Consider the following 17,366-nt stretch of genomic DNA (forward strand, 5'->3'; position numbering starts at 1 on the left):
GTGTAGCATTTTGAGGGTTGGGGTAAGGAGGGCATTGGACATATGGAACAGCTCCAAGCCACGTGGAGTCACGCGCATATGCACAAACACAGCTCAGGGACTTTGCCCTTCCCAGCGCGGCAGCCCCATGAAATATTTAGGCTTCTGGACGCTGCTCATCCCTTATTGTCCCCCTCAGCAAGTACGCTTCGCCTACATCATTTATAGCTGTCCCCTTTCCTCCCCTCTGAGGCCTGCAGAGAAGGGAAAAACAGGCCCTAAGCTGGAGGAGAAGTGTGCCCCTCCAGATCCTGTAGGCAGAGGGCAGGATCCTAGCCTAACCCCCTACATGGGGACACCATAGTGAGTAGCCCTGGGAGCCAGGCAAGGGGGATGAGCCCGGGAACTGAGAGGCAATCTGGGCCCCCCAAAATGGAGACGCAGCAGCAGGAGGGGATTGGAAGATGCAGATGTCCTGGCTCTAGAAGGACCCCAGAGAAAGAACAGGAGTCTGCAGTGAGGATAAAAGCTGCCATTTATTGAGCCTTTACAATTTACCATGCTAAGCAACTTATGTGCATTCTCACCATAAATCCACACTGCATTTTTGGAATGTATTATCCTCATCTCATAGTTAGAAAACATGATACACAGAGAGGTTAAGTAACTTGTCCAAGACAGCCCATCCAGCTCCAGAGGCCAAACTCACACACACCCTGACCCGTGTGGGTGTGTGGCAGGGGAGTCAAGCCAGGTCAGCATCTGCCCTACTCTCTCTTTCTCCCCAAAGACAGGGCTCCTCTCAGTATAATCCCCTCCCCCTGCTCCTCCTCCATTCCCTAGTGGATCGGCCCACATCAGCAACCCTATATCCTTTATCTGTTCCATAGACAAACATTGGTGGCCAGAGATTAGGAGACTCCTAGGAAGGAGAGAAAGGAAGGTGATGAGCTAGACAGGGTGAGCAGGAGAGAGTGAGAGTGAGAGCTAGAGCTAGAGACAGAGAGATACACGAGACAGATAAGATGGGGCAGAGTAGAAAGCAGGTGGGCATGAGGGGGTGCTAGTGGCAGCTGGGGGGCTGTTAGAGTGACCCATCAGCCTGTAAAGTCACAGCCCACTCCACCCATTGGGTGGTGATAGAATGGATGGCAGGTGGTGGAAGGAACTCCCGCCCCCACCTTCACCCAGTTCTGTCTCCACCCACCCTCCCCCTTCACACCCCTGCTTCTCCTTCCCCTCCCCCATTGTCTTCTCCGGAACAATTCTAATTAGACTAAGTGACTAAGAGGTGGTTTCAGCCTGAACAGCCAATTAGGCCGGGAAGAAGGGAAAGTAGATTCCCCAAATCTCCCACCCCTACCCACCCACCCCCATCTGCCTTTTTCACCTAGACCAAGAATTCTTATCCCAAGACACCAGACTGTCAAGAAAAGTTCCCTTGATCCTGCCCACTCCTCACTGCCCACTGTGCCTATTACCTGTGTCCAGACAGCCTCTAATCTATTGCTTAGTCCCCACCCTGAGCTCCTCCATCCTCAGGGCCCAAATCCACTCACTTCTTCCTGGCAGGGGGTATAAGAAAAGGGTAGGGGTCTCCTTGGGAGGCTATCTTTCTAAGTCTCTTTATTTCTCTCTCTCCCCTTCTCCCTCTCCCTCTCTCTCTCCTCTTCCTCTGGCACTTATTTCTAACATCCGTGGACCAGGCCTACTGGTTGCCATGGAGACGCACAGTGCAGCTGGATGGTGTGTGTATGAGAGGAGCCATGTGCGCTCTGTAGCAGGGGCAGGCGGCTGTGTGAAATGTATCCATGTTCCAAGAAACATTCCTTGAGGGGGAATCAGACAGGGTTCCAGGCTGCCTCCCTCAAGTGAGACCCAGGCCAAGGGGGAGACTCCAAAAGGCCTAAACCCCTAAACCCCTTGGTCGTCTTCATCTGGGAAACATCCTCCCCTCAGCCCCTGCAGGTCAGATCCTAAATTCTGTTTCATCTAGGCTCTGGACTGGCAGATTCTGGAGGGGCCTATTCTACTCCTCCTGCCCAAGAGAACTAGGAGCCCCGGAACCCACTGGGAAAATAGTAGGCTGAGACCTGTCCTGAAACTGGGAGGGGGGTTGGGGGGCAGCTATAGAACAGCGGAAAGATTAAGCTGGACAGATGGGCTGACTGATGAGGCCCGCATCTCCCCAATACTACTTCAGAGGATGGAGGTGAAGGAGAAGGGGGTTGCCTCAGCAGGATGGAAACTCCCCTCCATTTCTCCTCACTTTGCCCAGGTTAGAAGAAAAGAGAGACCCAGGTAACTGCCCTCAGGAAGCTTAGCATCTTAGAGTAAGTACTCAGACTATGCTCTTTTCTCCCACCTCAGGGCCTTTGAAGCTGCAATTTCCTTTTATCTGGAATGTTCTCCACCAAGCTATAAACCTTCAGGGTTTCTTTTTCTTTTCTTGTTTTTTTGGAGACAGGGTCTCACTTTGTCACCCAGGCTGCAGTGCACTGGCCAACCTTCAGGTTTCCTTGCAGAGGTTTCCCTGGCTAGGCTGGGTAAAGCAGCCCCCTCCCTCCCCCACCTCCAGTTACCCTCCTTCATGTCCCACTGTTTGTTTCCTTCACAGCACTTTAACCAATCTATAATTATCTCATTTATTTGTTTATTGTCTGTCTTTTCCTCTAGAATGTAAGTTCCCAGAGAGAGAGTAGGCAACATGCTTGTCTTATTCAGCACGGTAATGCTAGCACCTGACACAGTGCCTGCCACTTAGTAGGTGTTAGATGTGTGCTAAATAAAAGAGTGGACAAATGTTCTCATTGAAGCCCCACAATAATAATGGTAAGCGCTATTATCCCCACCGTACAGAGGAAGAAACTGAGGCTCAGTCACCTACCCAAGGTCATGCCACTAGAACGAGGTACAACAAGATTTCTAACATAGATCTCTGATTCCAAGTGTGATGGAAGGTGGGGATCATTCTTTTTTTTTTTTTTTTCCAAAATGGGTCTTGCTCTGTTGCCCAGGCTGGAGTGCAGTGGCGCGATCTCGGCTTGCTGCAACCTCTGCCTCCCGGGTTCAAGCGATTCTCCTGCCTCGGCCTCCCAAGTAGCTGAGATTACAGGTGTGCACCATCACATCCAACTAATTTTGACATTTTTAGTAGAGACAGGATTTCACCATGTTGGCCAGGCTGGTTTCGAACCCCTGACCTTGTGATCTGCCTGCCTCGGCTTCCCAAAGTTCTGGGATTACAGGTGTGAGACACCACGCCTGGCCAGGGACCATTCTTAACCAGTCTGAACTGCACCTGGTTCATCTTCCTGTCTGTCTGCCTGTGTGTCTCCACTCCCAACCCAGGCATCCCCAGAGAAACCTGGGGCAGGGAAGGGAGGAACACAGAATCCGGAAGAATGTAAATCTGACCTTTTCTTTCACAGACTTACAATCTGTAAATGGCTCCTCCCCAACCCTTCAATCCAAGCGCTTTAAGTTGACCAGCAGGTCGTTAGTTCTGGCCCCTGCCTTGTTCTCCAACTTCTCCTGCCCTCCTGAGCCACCTCACCTTCTCCTCCACCTGCAGACCCTGGCACACACTTCTCCTCAGACCGCAAGGCCGACTCCTTCCTCAGTAGCCTACCCCTCATCTGCCCTTTGAAACTCAGCCTTGGCACCACCCCTTCCAGGAAGCCTCTAGACTTTGGAGGAGACGGTGCCTTTGGGTCTCCTGCCAGAATTTCCGGCTCAAGGCAAGGGCCGAACACAAGATATGGTTGTTGTTTACCTGTCTGTCTTTCCCACAGAGACTGTGTGTCATTCTTGGGGTCCAGTGCCGCTCTGGCACATGGGAGGGGCTCAGGAAATGTTTGTAGAATGAGTAAATCAACCAGTGACAGGATTCTGGTACCCAGTCGGCCACCTCATCTCCCCCAACTTCCTTAACTCCTGACATCTTTTCCTGGGGCTAGGCTTTGACAGAAGGAGCTCCTCACCCTCCACTGTGGGGTCAAGTCAGGGGTGGAGATAATGTGGGGCCCTCCCCCTATGATTCAGCGCCTCTCCTAATGAGGTGAGGTCTCAGGTTTAGGGAAGGGTTGCCACAGCCACCGGTAGGGGGAGGGTCTGTGATTCTGTAACTGGAGATAGGTGGGGGGCTTGGGGTTACAGATTGAGCTAGGGAGCTGACCTAACGCTGTTGATTCAAAGCCTGCCCAAGAAACCTGTGCCTTTCCTCCCCACACCCCCGTCACCCCGCCGCCAGGCTCTCGGCGCAGCGCGTCTGATCCGGCCCTCCCTTCTTCATTCTCTGCCCCGCTCCGCCCCCAACGGCAGCTCCAACTCGGATCTCTCCGAAAGCAGCAAGGAGCCTCGGGGTGGGCTCTAGGCCCCGCGATGCTCCACATCGGGGAACGGATGAAGGGGTGCCAGCAACCCCCGGCTTTCCCGCGGTCGATCCGGGTTTACACGAGGCTCATCCGGGATTAGTCCCTGCGCTCGGCTAATCCCCCAACGGCTGGACCGACCTCGGGGTCCGGAGGGAGGCCCACACAGCACCGGCCTGGGGGCGAGGACGCGGGCCCAGCAACAGCGCGCGACGCGGTGGGGGGCGGAGGAGGGAGCAGCGCCCCGGGAGGCGGGGCCGGGAACCTGCCCATCCAGTCTCTGTTTTCCGACCTCTCCGGAGCCGGTGTTTACCCAGGAGCCGGACGGAGGAGGCCGGGGCCGATCGAGCCCGGAAGGGGGGAGGGGAGCGCAGCTGGAGACCGAGGCTGAGACCTTTTCGGTTCCCGTCCACTAACTCGACTTCCAACTCTGGCTCCTGAGCGTGGGAGAACCCGACAGACAGTTGTCTCCCGCCCCTTATCCCATCCAGTTCCGCAATTCACACTCGTTGCCAAAGAGTGGGGAGTGGGAATGGATACACCCGGGAACGATTGCACGTCCTGGAGGCGCCCGGGGAAGAAGGCAGCGCAGCACAACCTTCCCCGGCAGCCACCCTCACCCCGTCCTGCACCTGAGTTCTGGGGGAAAAGGGGTATCAACAGCAGGTCGGACCCAGCGGAGCTAGCAGGGGTCACTTTGAGGTGTATGGACTAGGGGTCTGTCCTCAGTCCGCGTCAGCTCGACTCCATCCCCGATTAATACCAGTGCAGGTCTCAGTCTCTCGTCCCTCGCGTCCCCCGGCCCTCTCTAAGGTCTCCAGATTTAGCTCCTACTATCCACGGGACGCAGGCCCGAGGACCCGGAAGAAGCGGAGTGGGGTCCGGTTTTCACACTTTTATTGTAAAGCTCGGGAATAATTACACGGGTCTTTCATTGACAGCTCAGCAAACAAACCGGAAACGAACCGAACCGGAGGGGGTAGGGGCGGTGCCTGCGCATGCTCGCGGCGGGGGTGGGGGGGTCAGAGAAAGAGAAAGACGGAAAGAGACAGAAATCATTACAAATCAACAGGATTGTGCTCGCAGCGCCAGGGATGGGGTGGGGGTAGGGGCGGGGCGGGGGCCCTTCCCGGGAGGAGCGAGGCGGTGGGAAGTGGCACGAACCAAGAGAAACACGACCCCAATGTGGGCACCCGACGCGCCCAAACCCCCCACCCCTACCTACCCCCACCCCCCTACACACGAGAGAGACACGGCCCCCCTCCCCAATCAGGTAACCCGAGGAGACCCAGTCTCCCCTCCCCATGGGCAGACACACCCGCCCGAAACCCGGTGGGCGAGACACAGTCCCCCCTCCCAGAGAAGTCCCCAGTGCAGACGCCCCTTAAGAGACTTTCTCATGGCCAACACAAGCCCTCCCAACACCCGGAGACAGCCCCGACCCAGGGAAGAAATGGCTCCAGAGGCCCCACCCTCAGGAGAGAGAGGTATCTCAGGGCCCCTAGGAGAAAAGACAACTCAGAGATGCCCAGCCTCATCCCAAAGTGCTGCAGGGCAGAGAAACCCCCATAGGAGAGATGGGGGCAGGGCCAGAAACATCCCTTCCCAGACATGCTTCAGAGATAGCCCCCTTCCCTGGAAAGAGAGATGGCCCCAGACTGACTTGCCTTAAGTACTCCCAGGAACCCTGGGAGGAAAACAGGCTCCCCAGAGAGCCTGGATAAGCGGGGGAGACATGCTCCCGTGGTCCTCAGTGGGAACATATGTCCCCCAGAGACTCCCAAGGGGAGAGATAGGGCCTAGAGAGCCCCCAGAGGTGAGAGATGCCCAGAGAACTTCCTCCCACCCCGGAACGTGAGACACGCTTCAGGGACCCTAGGAGAGAAATATGTCCCCATATACCCTCCCCCTACCGAGAGACATGCCCTGAAGTAGGGGGATGGGGACCGACTAGGTCCCCTCTAGGAAGACACAGACTGGGTCAGGCTGGGTTTGAGGGGTGCTCTCCTCTGGCCAAATGTCGCCTATTGGTACATAAAACTGTACGCGACACAGGCATTGGGGAGGGGCTTCACAGACCTAGGACCCATAGGTGTAGTCCCCAGTGCTGTCACCATCCCCTGCCCACCTTTGGTTTCATCTCTCCAGTGCCCAGTTGGTAACAGACGCAGTGCCCTGGCCCCAACCAGGGGGATGGGGGCTCAGTGTTTGCCTGTAGGAAGGGCTTCTGCTCTATGCTTCTCAGCCCTCCCAGCCGTCTGGGCTACCCTCTTTCTTCTGGCTTCTCCATTGTGCAAAATGCTCCTCTGCCCTTCCACTCAGTGCTCAGGGGTCTCTAAGACCAGGGCAGGGTACCCAGGCCACCAGGGGCTTCCAGTGGGAGTCCACTGACCCCAGGAATGCCGCCTGTCTGGACCACCTTCTCCTCCAAGCAAATGGGCCTCATACAATCTTGCCAGAATCCTGATCTCCAGGACCCAGGACAATCCTTGAGGCCACTGCCCCACCAGCTGGGTACCAAATACTACCAACTCCGAGACTATTGCACCTGCCCCATTTGTGCAGGGGAAAAGGGCTGTCTCATTAACAAGCCCCCTGCCCATTTCCTGGGCCTCCCCCAAGGAAAGGAGCCTTTGGCCAACCCCTAGACCTGGCTGCTGCCACCCCAGCCCACTCTACCCCTTCCCTTCCATAGAAGGGCTGTGTATGCTGGGGCCACCAGCCTAACAATGCTCTCCTTCCTAGCACTGTCACCCCAAGCCAAGTTAGGGGTAAGGGGCAGAGAATAGGGTGATTCTTCAGCCCCCCTGGCTTTTCCTGGTTGGGGGTGGGGTCTTTGGGGTACAGGAGTCAAGACCCCAGCAGCACAGCTCCCAAAGGCACCAGACGACCCAGCAGCCTGTACCCACCCCTCCCACACTTGGGCCACCTCCCCAAGCTTAGATTAAGTCAAGCAAGGGCCATACCCTGAGTCTCCAGCCTCCCAGCCTGGGCCCCTAGGGAGCTGGAGAGGTATGGGCCAAGGCAGTGGGGGTTTCTGGAAGGAAGAGGGGCTGAGGCTTTGAGATGGCCACAGTGGGAGATGGGGGCTCTGCAGGACGCCCCTTACACCCTGGCCCCCTGAGGTGAAGAAAAGAACTCCACCTCATCATGGCTGACTGGGCTTCTCTGCCCCCCAAACCTCCCTCCCCCCTCCCCCATGGGACCCCTGACCCTGGCAAAGGGAAGCCCAACTGGAAGAAGGGGGCCTGGAGCCCAGGGTGCCCTGAGGCAGCCCTCCCACCCCCTGAGATCAAGGCAATGGTGGTTTTACAGGCTGACGGGTCAGTCATGGCAGGGGCTGGGGGTTGGGGGGGCAGGGAGGGGGCAGGATGCAGTCCCCCGTATCAGGAGCAGCACCCAGCCACCCCCTGAGCAAACCTTCCTGCTCCCAACTCACCCAACCAGGCCAGAGGCACAGTCATCCCACCCCTGTCCAGCTGCCCCCCACAGCCTCAGGGCCCCTCTGTGATGCTCATCTGGATGTGGGAGGCCAGCCTGAGCGGGGATCCCCCCCAGGGCACAGCGCAACAGTTCCAAAAAAATAGAGATTTGTATTTTTTAAAAAAAATTAAATAAAAGCCCAGCTCTGCTGATAGGCAAATGTTACCCCCGTCCCCACCCCCACCCACCCGTTGTTTTCCTGGCCTGCACCCCCATCCCACCATGGCCCCAGGGGTATTTACAACACGGAACAATAGAGGCCTGGGTTGAGGGGGCACTGCGGCAGGGAGGAGGGGGCACAGGGCAGGTCCCCCGCCAGAGGGGTCCCCCAAGACAACACAACATCAACAATAAAAGTTGCAAATCAGGCAGAAATGGGAACGTCATTCCAAGGTCCTTATATACAGACACTGCATGACCAGCAGGGAAGGGGGGCCCAGATGGGACTAGGCGTGGGCATGTGGCAGGCAGGTGGGCCAGCCCAGGGGCAGCAAGGGAAGGCGAGGCCTCCACTCCACTCCCACCCCCCTGTCCCTACCCCACCTTTGGTAATGAAAGCCCTTCAGGGAGCCCCTAGCGGTCAAGAGTTTCCTCTGGGAGCTCCCAGGGAAAGGGGCTCCCCAGTTCAGCCCTGCTTCAGGGCTAAAATTGGGCGTGCTATCCCCGCCCTGGTCGGCCATGAGGGAAACAATGAGTTAGGAGTGTGCTGCCCACCCTTGACTCCACTATCTGCCCAAATTGAGGGGGTGCTCCCTGGAAGTCAAGGAAAGGAGCCCAGTCATTGTAGAGGAGCCCTCTTGGGCATTAGCTGGGGGAAGCCCCATAAAGGGGAAGGGGCCCCTGGGGGCTGGGAGATGAAAATGAGGGGAGAGGACCTGGACCCTGCATGGGAGAAGGGCCAGCGTGGTCATGAGGCCAGTGTTGCCCCCAACTTGGGGCCCTGGCCAGGAAGTCCACGCTGAAGGGGTCGAGAGTGAGGCCCTGGAATGGGCCCATTTGGGAACTGGCCGGCGGCTGGGGGAGGGGGACCGGCCGGCCAGGAGGGGGCTCACAGGTAGATCTCGCGCTTGGCCGTCTGGGCAGATGCCGGTGTGGCTGCGGGTGGGAAGTCCGAGGTCTGGGTCAGGGGGATTTCCTCCAAGGTGGCCGAGTCCTTGCAGGAATCATGGCTACTGTGGGAGAAGGCACTGTAGGAGGGCAGGAGGCGCACGGGGGCCGTTTTGGTGTTCCGGTCTTCCGGGGGGCTGGGGCTGCCGGCGCCCGCAGGCTCCTGCCCTCCTCGGTCCTGGTAAGGCACGAAGGTGGAGAGTTTGAGGGCGCTGCTCTTGGTCCGGCGGCTGGGAGATGACTGGCCAGGCATCCAGCATGTGTCAGAGTGGCCAAACTCACTGCACTCCCGGGTACATGTGCCTGTCATGGCGACATCAGGCAAAGGGCGAAGGTCTGTAGGAACGAACGGGGAAGGGCAGTCATCAGACATACAGCGTCTGCAAAGCTTTGCATCATGGCCTCCCACTGGCACCTAAAGTCTGCCTCATGACAGGGGTACACGCCCCTTCCTGACCACGGAACTCACAGGCATACACACCCTCGAATAGACACGTGTACTCCTACCATCCACCTACTGTACACACACACACACACACGCACGCACACGCACGCACGCACACACACACACACAATCTATTCTTTCTTTTTCTTTCTTTTTGAGACGAAGTGTTGCTCTTGTCACCCAGGCTGGAGTGCAATGGCCCCATCTCAGCTCCCTGGTTCAAGCAATTCTCCTGCCTTAGCCTCCGGAGTAGCTGGGATTACAGCCACCTGCCACCATGCCTGGTTATTTTTTGGATTTTTAGTAGAGATGAGGTTTCACCATGTTGGCCAGGCTGGTCTCGATTCCCTGACCTCAGATGATCTACCCTCCTCGACCTCCCAAGTGTTGGGATTACAGGCGTGAGCCATTGGGCCCAGCCTTATCCTTTTTTTTTTCCTTCAAGACAGCGCCTCACTCCTGTCACCCAGGCTGGAGTGCAGTGGTGTGATCTCGGCTCACTGCAGCCTCAATTTCCCAGACTCAGGTGATCCTCCCACCTCAGACTCCTGAGCAGCTGGGACTATAGGCATGCACTACTACACCTGGCTATATTTTTGTATTTTTTTGTAGAGATGGGGTTTAGCCATGTTGCCTAGGTTGGTCTTTTTTTTTTTTTTTTTTTTTTTTTTTTTTTGAGACGGAGTTTCACTCATGTTACCCAGGCTGGAGTGCAATGGCGCGATCTCGGCTCACCGCAACCTCCGCCTCCTGGGTTCAGGCAATTCTCCTGCCTCAGCCTCCTGAGTAGCTGGGATTACAGGCACGCGCCACCATGCCCAGCTAATTTTTTGTATTTTTAGTAGAGACAGGGTTTCACCATGTTGACCAGGATGGTCTCGATCTCTTGACCTCGTGATCCACCCGCCTCGGCCTCCCAAAGTGCTGGGATTACAGGCTTGAGCCACCGCGCCCGGCCCCTAGGTTGGTCTTGAACTCCTGAGCTCAGGCAATGCTCCTGCATCAGCCTCCCAGAGTGCTGGAATTACAGGCGTGAGCCACTGAACCCTAAATAGACACATTCCTTCCAGCCTCATGTACCCTACAGTGCTCTCCTCACACACCCACCAATTTTGCCCTCAGGTGCACAAACACACACTTATCTATACACTGCCTCCTCTATCTTCAGAGTGGCTTAAACATCCAAATCTATCCTCAGGTGCGGTTGAGGAAACCCCCATCCTCACTGAAGGATACAATCAATCTCTCTCTCCCCCTCCCTCTCTTACACACACACAGATAGGCATGGATGCACAAATCTACTACACTGGGCACCTCTATTGTCAGATGAAATTGGGCACATGGTTTCCTTCTGAACCCCCTCAAGCCTCACATGCTCCCAGCGGTCCTGGAACCCCCACCCTCCCCCAGCATAGCGAGGCCTTGCTTTAAAGCCAGGGGGAAGGGATAGCTTCTATGTGGGGTATTCACATAGAAGCACACACTCACATCCACAAGCACGCTCATGCAGCCCCTCCCCACCTCACTCTGGCCCCTAAACCATCCACCACCCCTGGCCTTGCCCCAGCTCCCTGCCCAGAACACCCACGGGAACAGGAGTTGGCTGCCTGACATCAGCAGTAGCCGGTGTAGTTGCTGGGCAGCGGGGGTCTCCATGGGAACGGCTGGGCCATGAGCACTTCCTGTCACAGCTGTCCCTGTCCTGCCCTTGCTCAGGGACAGCACCAGGCAGTGACCCCCCCACACCCCCAGGGACATGGCTGAGAAACACTGCCTGGGACAGGGGCTCCCCTGGCACCACCCACCCTGGCTTGGCCTCCTACCAGTGCCAGGTGAGGAGGGGACAGCTCTGTTGTTAACCCTCAAAGTGCCAAGGCTCTACAGCTCAGAGGAGAGTTGGGGGACCCAACATGGCTCGGAGCAGAGCATGGGCACTGGGTGGGCGAGGCTGGGTGCTGGGCAGAGTCCCACAGACCCCAGACCCCAGAGCAGTTCCCACATACCTGGCACTCTGCCTCAGGGCCTGCTCCGGCCAGCCGGCTCTGCGCGGGCACAAAAAGGACGAGACGGGTATGAGATCATGTATGGAGGGGTGGGGTGGGGTGGAGGACACTCTGAGACCTAGTGCCTGGGAGGTTAGACAAGGGCCCTGTGCCTGAGGCAGGGGAGTGAAACCTCCCATCTTTTGTGTGGAGGGGAGGCTTTGGGTTGAGGGAGTGGGTGAGACCCGAGGACAGCTCCAAGTTAGAGAGTGTTTCCATCTCAGGGGCTAGCTCGTTCACTCTCTTCCTCCACAGGCTGCCATGGACACCTTCACACATGCACACACATGTGCACAGCACACACATTGCACACACACTTTCTGACAGCATACCTCAGCATCCATTCCCAGGCTGATCTCTGCTCCAGCTCACACCTCCCTTTTGCCATCATCCTCCAAATCCCTCCCAGTCAGGTCTTTCTCCTCACCAGACCTCCTGCCTCTCTTCCTCAAAGAGGTGCCAAACCTTCTCCCACTCCTCTCCCCAGTGGATTGTCACAGCGTTCTCTGAGACGCCTGTAGCATCCAGGGCCCATTCTCTATTCTGAAGGCCCTCCCATCCATTAGAGGACCACCACCCACCTCCTCAAGGTTTCCTCACTATTACGTGAGCCTTCTGGCCAACCACGCTCAAGTCCCTGTTCCCAGGTGGCAGTGTAAACATGGCTGGATGCAATAGATTTGGATTCAGAGAAACCTGGGTTTGAATCCCTCCCAGGTCTGTCACTTTCTAGATGTATGACTTTGGGCAAGTGACTTAGCCTCTCTAAGCCTCAGTTTCCTCCATCGTAAAGTGGGTGCCATAAAGCTCTCAGATCACAGAGTGGTTCTGGGGACTAAATGTGTGTATACCTGAAAGCCCTCCGCATGGCGATGATGACTGAACACATAAGAACTCAATACGGCTAGGCGCGGTGGCTTATGCCTGTAATCCCAGCACTTTGGGAGGCCAAGGTGGGTGGATCACTTAAGGTCAGGAGTTTGAAACCAACCTGTCCAACATGGTGAAACCCCGTCTCTAGTTAAAATACAAAATTAGCCGGGCATGGTGGTACATGCCTGTAATCCCAGCTACTCGGGGGGCTGAGGTAGGAGAACCACTTGAACCTGGGAGGCGGAGATTGTAGTGAGCCAAGATCGTGCTACAGCACTCCAGCCTGGGCAACAAGAGCAAAACTCCATCTCAAAAAAAAAAAGAAAAAGAAAAAGAGGAGGATTTGTTTAAGGCCTCGTCACCATTCCCAGGCGTCCACTTATTCCTGGGGTGCCCTGACCATGGTGCTGTGCCTCACCATTCTCGGGGTGCTCCATCTCTCCTATGCTGCCGTCAGGGGTGGTGCGCTCATAGTGATCCTCAGGTAGGGCCAGGGGACCGAGCCGAGGTCCCGAGGATGACTTGCTGGATGGTGTCTCAGACTCCTCCAGGCCACTATCATAGTAACTGTGCTGGGATGGGTCCTGCAGCTCCTGGGCCTGGCTGGTGGCCGAGAAGGTGACGCGGCGGTGAGGTAACTGCAGGGAGAGAGATTGTCACTACTGACCACCCAGCTTGCCCACCGGGCCCACCGCCATACCAAGCCCTAGTACAAGCCAAGCACCGCCCTCCCCAGGTCTCAACAGCAACCAAGAAGGGACCCAGGTCCAGCACAGCACACTCCTCCCAAAAGCACAGGCCCCAGCAGAAGACTGCTCGAGTTCTAGGACAGCTCCTAGTACAGCCAAGTCCACATAGTGGAAGTCCCAGTACAGCGCAGGCCCCAGTGTTATCATAGCCCCTGCGCCACCCCAATAACACTCATCCAGTGCAACCACTTGTTATAGCACAACCCTTCTAGCTGTAACCCAGCTTCCCAATATTGGCACAGTCTCCCTTTAATCCCAGAATGGCCTGTAATACAGTGTAGAGCCCAATACCAGAGTAGCATGATACCACCCTACTCCCCTCATTCCAGCGCAGCCTCTAAACACCAGCATAGCTTGCAATTTCTAGAACAGCTTCCTAAAAGCAGCAGATTCCTAACTCCCAAACAGCTCACCAATACCAGAACAGTTCCCTCATTTCCAAACAGCACCCTCCAAACTCCAGCTCCTCACCTGTCTCACTGCTCTTGCCACTGTCTCCTTCCAAATGAGGGGCCAACCTTTCTTATCCTCTGTTCCTCATCCCTGGTTTGTGATGTTGCAGCAGCCTCAGGACTCCCAGCTGAGGCCTCTCCCATTCAGCCCCCCATCCCCACGTCACTCCTCTACAGAGAGATCTGGGAGTGGAAAACAGAGGGAGGAGCCTGATAACAAACCAGGGCACCTGGGGGAAGGGGGCAAAGCAGAACAATGGAAACTCCCCAGTCTTCCCGATCAGGAAATAGAATATTCACTGGAGAGGGTAGGGCCTTGCCAGGAGCCTGGACATGGCGGGGAGGGCATGGCACCATTAGGGATTAGGAAAGCTGGTCTCAAAAGGAGACTCCTTCCAGGAAATAGGAGCTTCTGGGAGGGCTGCCGGGATGAGAAGCCAGATAAGGAGCCAGACTTGGAGGCTTGGACTGGGGACTGGGGACTAGGGGTCAGGGAAGTGGAACAGTAACAGGCTGCTCCCAGCCAGCAGCCCTGTAGGCCTGCCACAGGTTAATGATCAGCCCTGGAACCTGGCAACCTCAACTTGGCACTTGGTACAACCAGCCAGCCACCCAAATACCCACTTGGGACTGCCACAGATTTTCCTGCCAACCAGAAATTAGGAGTTGTGGAGGGCGCAGACCCAGGGCCCCTGGAGGCCAGGGGTGAAAACAGCCAAGCCCAGGGCCCTGCTGATGAGTCTCCAAGCTCCTTCCAATCCTGCAAGACTTTGGCAGTGCTTTGTCTTACTCTGTAACTCTGGATGGGAGGTTATGAAGATGGCTAGGGGAGGTGACCCTGGCTTTGTAGACTTACCCTCCTAAAGCCCCATTCAAGGTAGCTAGGGTGGGAGAGGCTATCAGGACAGGATTTTTGGAGCTGCCGGAAAGGTAGTCCTGAACTGCCTCCCCATTATCCCCATTCCTGAAGATGGCTCCCACCTCATCTTCAGGAATAAGTGATCGTTCTTGGGATCCTTGTATTGATCTAAAATACTGAAGGGTCTGGGTGATGACTGATAAGGTCTCCAAAACTGACATGGACGTTTGGGTCTGGGAGGCTACAAAGGAGTGTTGCCCACCTGGTATAGGGGTGAACAGGGCCCACAGGGTCTGGGAGGCACAGGGCAGCATGGTTGTTGGTGCTTCTCTTTCCAGTTTTCTTTCAAGATACTGGCCAGCAGTCCCACCACCCTGCAGAACCCACACCTGGTAATTGAGGGCTTCGGTCCTGCCTACTAAGCTAGTCGTTTGGTCTCTTTTCCCATGATTCTTTTCTGTAAAATGGAGGGTTGAGTTATACCCAACACTTAATGTTCCCTCTAATTTTATGACTATCAAATTATAAAAGCCCAGATCAAAAATCTCTCTCAAACTCTTTTGAGTTCTGAAGCTCTGGACGCTTGCTGATTATTTCCAATTGGCTCTGCCTACTGGCCGTTAAGATTCAACATGTCTGAAACAAAATTCTTCTTCACTTAGCTTCTGTATGGGCAATCATCTCATCACTATCCCATTACTCAGACTCAGAAGACTGATGTCTACCTGGAAGTCCTGGCAGTTCTCCCCTCATTCCCTGTCCCTACCCCATATCCAATTATCCTTTGAATCCTGTGGGTTCTTTGTCCCTAACCTTGGCCAAATTTATCCATCCATCACCCCCATTGCCACCATCAGTCCAAACCTTAGAGGTTCAGTCCTGTACCTTCATCTCTATGCCCTTTTAAGCCCACCATATATACCAGTGAACTTTCTAAAACTCAGTTCATCTAAAACACTCATGAGCTTTCCGGGACTATTTCTTTCTGAAGTACTTTTGGCACCTGTGTCCTCTACAACCTACAGTTCTTCCAGTCTCATCTTTCAGCTTTCTCTTATGCCCTCCATTCTTGCCAGAATATTACTTTTTCTGCCCTTTTCCTGCCTTCAACTTGGTTCACTCCTGCTGCAGGAGTTTGCTCACACAGTGACCCTGCAAGAAGGCAGGGGACCCTCCTTCCCTAATCCTGCTCCTCATTGACAAGTTGGCTCAAGTTGCACTTTCTCCTTCCAGAAGCCCGTTTCCATGTCCTGTGTAGCTTTCCCATACTGTGCTTGTCAAAGGAAGGGAGGGGCAATATGGTGAAATAAATCCAGAAAACTCAAGAGGTGAACAAAATTGAGACTGGGCATGGTGGCTCACACCTGTCATCCCAGCACTTTGGTAGTCTGAGGTGGGCAGATCGCTTGAGCTCAGGAGTTGAGACCAGCCTGGGCAACATGGAAAAACCCTGTCTCTACCAAAAATACAAAAATTATCCAGGTGTGGTGGTGCACGCCTGTAGTCCCAGCTACACAGGAGGATCGTTTGAGCCCAGGCAGCAGAGGTTGCAGTGAACCAAGATTGTGCCACTGCATCCCAGCCCAGGCGATAGAGTAAGACCCTGTCTCAAAAAAATAATAAAAATTAAAACAACGTCTAACAGGTTCCCCCTTTTTTGGAGGACTCTACAGAGCCTTTAATAGTTGAATGTAATCATGAATCTCTTACTACCAAAACTAACTTCATCACAGAACCCCTTTTTTATAGCAGAATAGATAATAGGAGAACTGCCTGCTTTGCGTTTGAATCTGGCGGCATCACTATCTAGTTTTCACTTCTGCAAATTGAACATTAAAATGACCCATATCATAAAGAATTATGAGCACTGAATGAACTAATTCACACAAAGTGCTTAGCGTGGTACCTCCCACCTTGTAAGGACTCAAAAAATGGAAGTGAGTGGTAGCAGTAGACGTAGTTTCATGGAGTAAGTTGGGAAAAGCTTTAGTAGGGCACTTCTCATTCGACTCTTAAGACTCTCAATTGCCTCATCATTCACTTGTCTGTCTTGTACGAGTATAGCCATTTTTTCATCAGGGTCTAGTACCATGCTGAGCACTCAGTGGAAACTTGGCCTATGTGTGCTGATGATGACAACAGGTGGTGTGATTTGGTTGTATCTGAATGTTGAGAGAAGACATTCAATGTGGCTCGATGGATGGGTTAGGATGGATTAGAGCTGAGTAAAAGACAATCCCTCAGACCCTGGGAAAGAAAAAGAGATGAAGACACTAAAGGAATAGGAGAAAGATAGAAGCAGTGCCAGTAAGGACAGAAAAGGAAGAGAAAGAATGGGAGGTCAGGAGTTGTTGGAGGTCACGATGTGGTTAGATCTCTCTTCCCCAGGCCCCACTCCTCCAAGACCCCGGGAGTTTTTACTTTGCCCTCTCCCCCACGCCCAGGGCATTGGGGGAGTTTGTGGATGGAATCAGAGGAGAGAGCTGGCGCCTTGTTCCTCCTGGGAGTGTCTCAAGCCTCTTTGGTCACCATGGAGATAGGCTGCTTCTGGCCTCAGAGACTCCCCCAGGACCTGAGGCCCCTCAGCCACGCTTTAGCCTTCCTCCCACTCAGGCACAACCAGAGACAGGGTAGACCCAGGAGAGCAAGAAGTGAGAGACGGAGAGAGAGAGAGTGAGAGCCAGCAACCCAGGGTGGCCAGAGCAAGGAATGGAAAGAGGGGAGGGCGGTAGCATCACAGGCAGAAGGCAGAACTAGGAAGCCTCTGCTCATGAGCAGGGGACCCCCTAAGAGTCGGGGTGCAGGGCAGGTAAATGCAGAGAACTTCGGAATTCCCTCTTCTCCCCCTCGGCCCCCTCCCTTTAGCTTGGGTTGGTGATCATGGTAGGGAGACACAGGGTAGGGCCAGCTAACTGCTGGGTGTTGAGTGCTGTTGTGATGAGGAGGCTGGGGAAGGGACTTAAGGGAAGGGATTGCCCTGGGGGAAGGTGGCTGGTGTAACTGA

The 17,366-nt window shown here is 55.0% G+C and overlaps 1 protein-coding gene across 4 annotated transcripts in view; it reads right to left on the reverse strand.

The window, feature by feature from the left end:
* Positions 1-5,232: 5,232 nt before the first annotated feature.
* Positions 5,233-17,366, reverse strand: part of PCDH1 (protocadherin 1) — a 28,861-nt gene continuing 16,727 nt past the window's right edge. For 3 of the 4 annotated variants that reach the window (XM_032300510.1, XM_032300600.1, XM_032300427.1), the window contains exons 4-5: positions 12,721-12,940; positions 5,233-9,278 (exon numbers count right to left, since the gene is read on the reverse strand). In XM_032300510.1, the coding sequence (XP_032156401.1) occupies positions 8,884-9,278; positions 12,721-12,940 (615 nt within the window). In that variant the 3' untranslated portion in view covers positions 5,233-8,883. Of the gene's footprint in view, positions 9,279-11,390; positions 11,430-12,720; positions 12,941-17,366 lie in introns of all 4 variants that reach the window. The other variant, XM_032300683.1, reaches the window with a different exon arrangement.

The sequence above is a fragment of the Sapajus apella genome, unplaced genomic scaffold, assembly GCF_009761245.1.
Source record: "Sapajus apella isolate SASKATOON/1434 unplaced genomic scaffold, GSC_monkey_1.0 scaffold1, whole genome shotgun sequence".
Taxonomy (NCBI): Eukaryota; Metazoa; Chordata; class Mammalia; order Primates; family Cebidae; genus Sapajus; species Sapajus apella.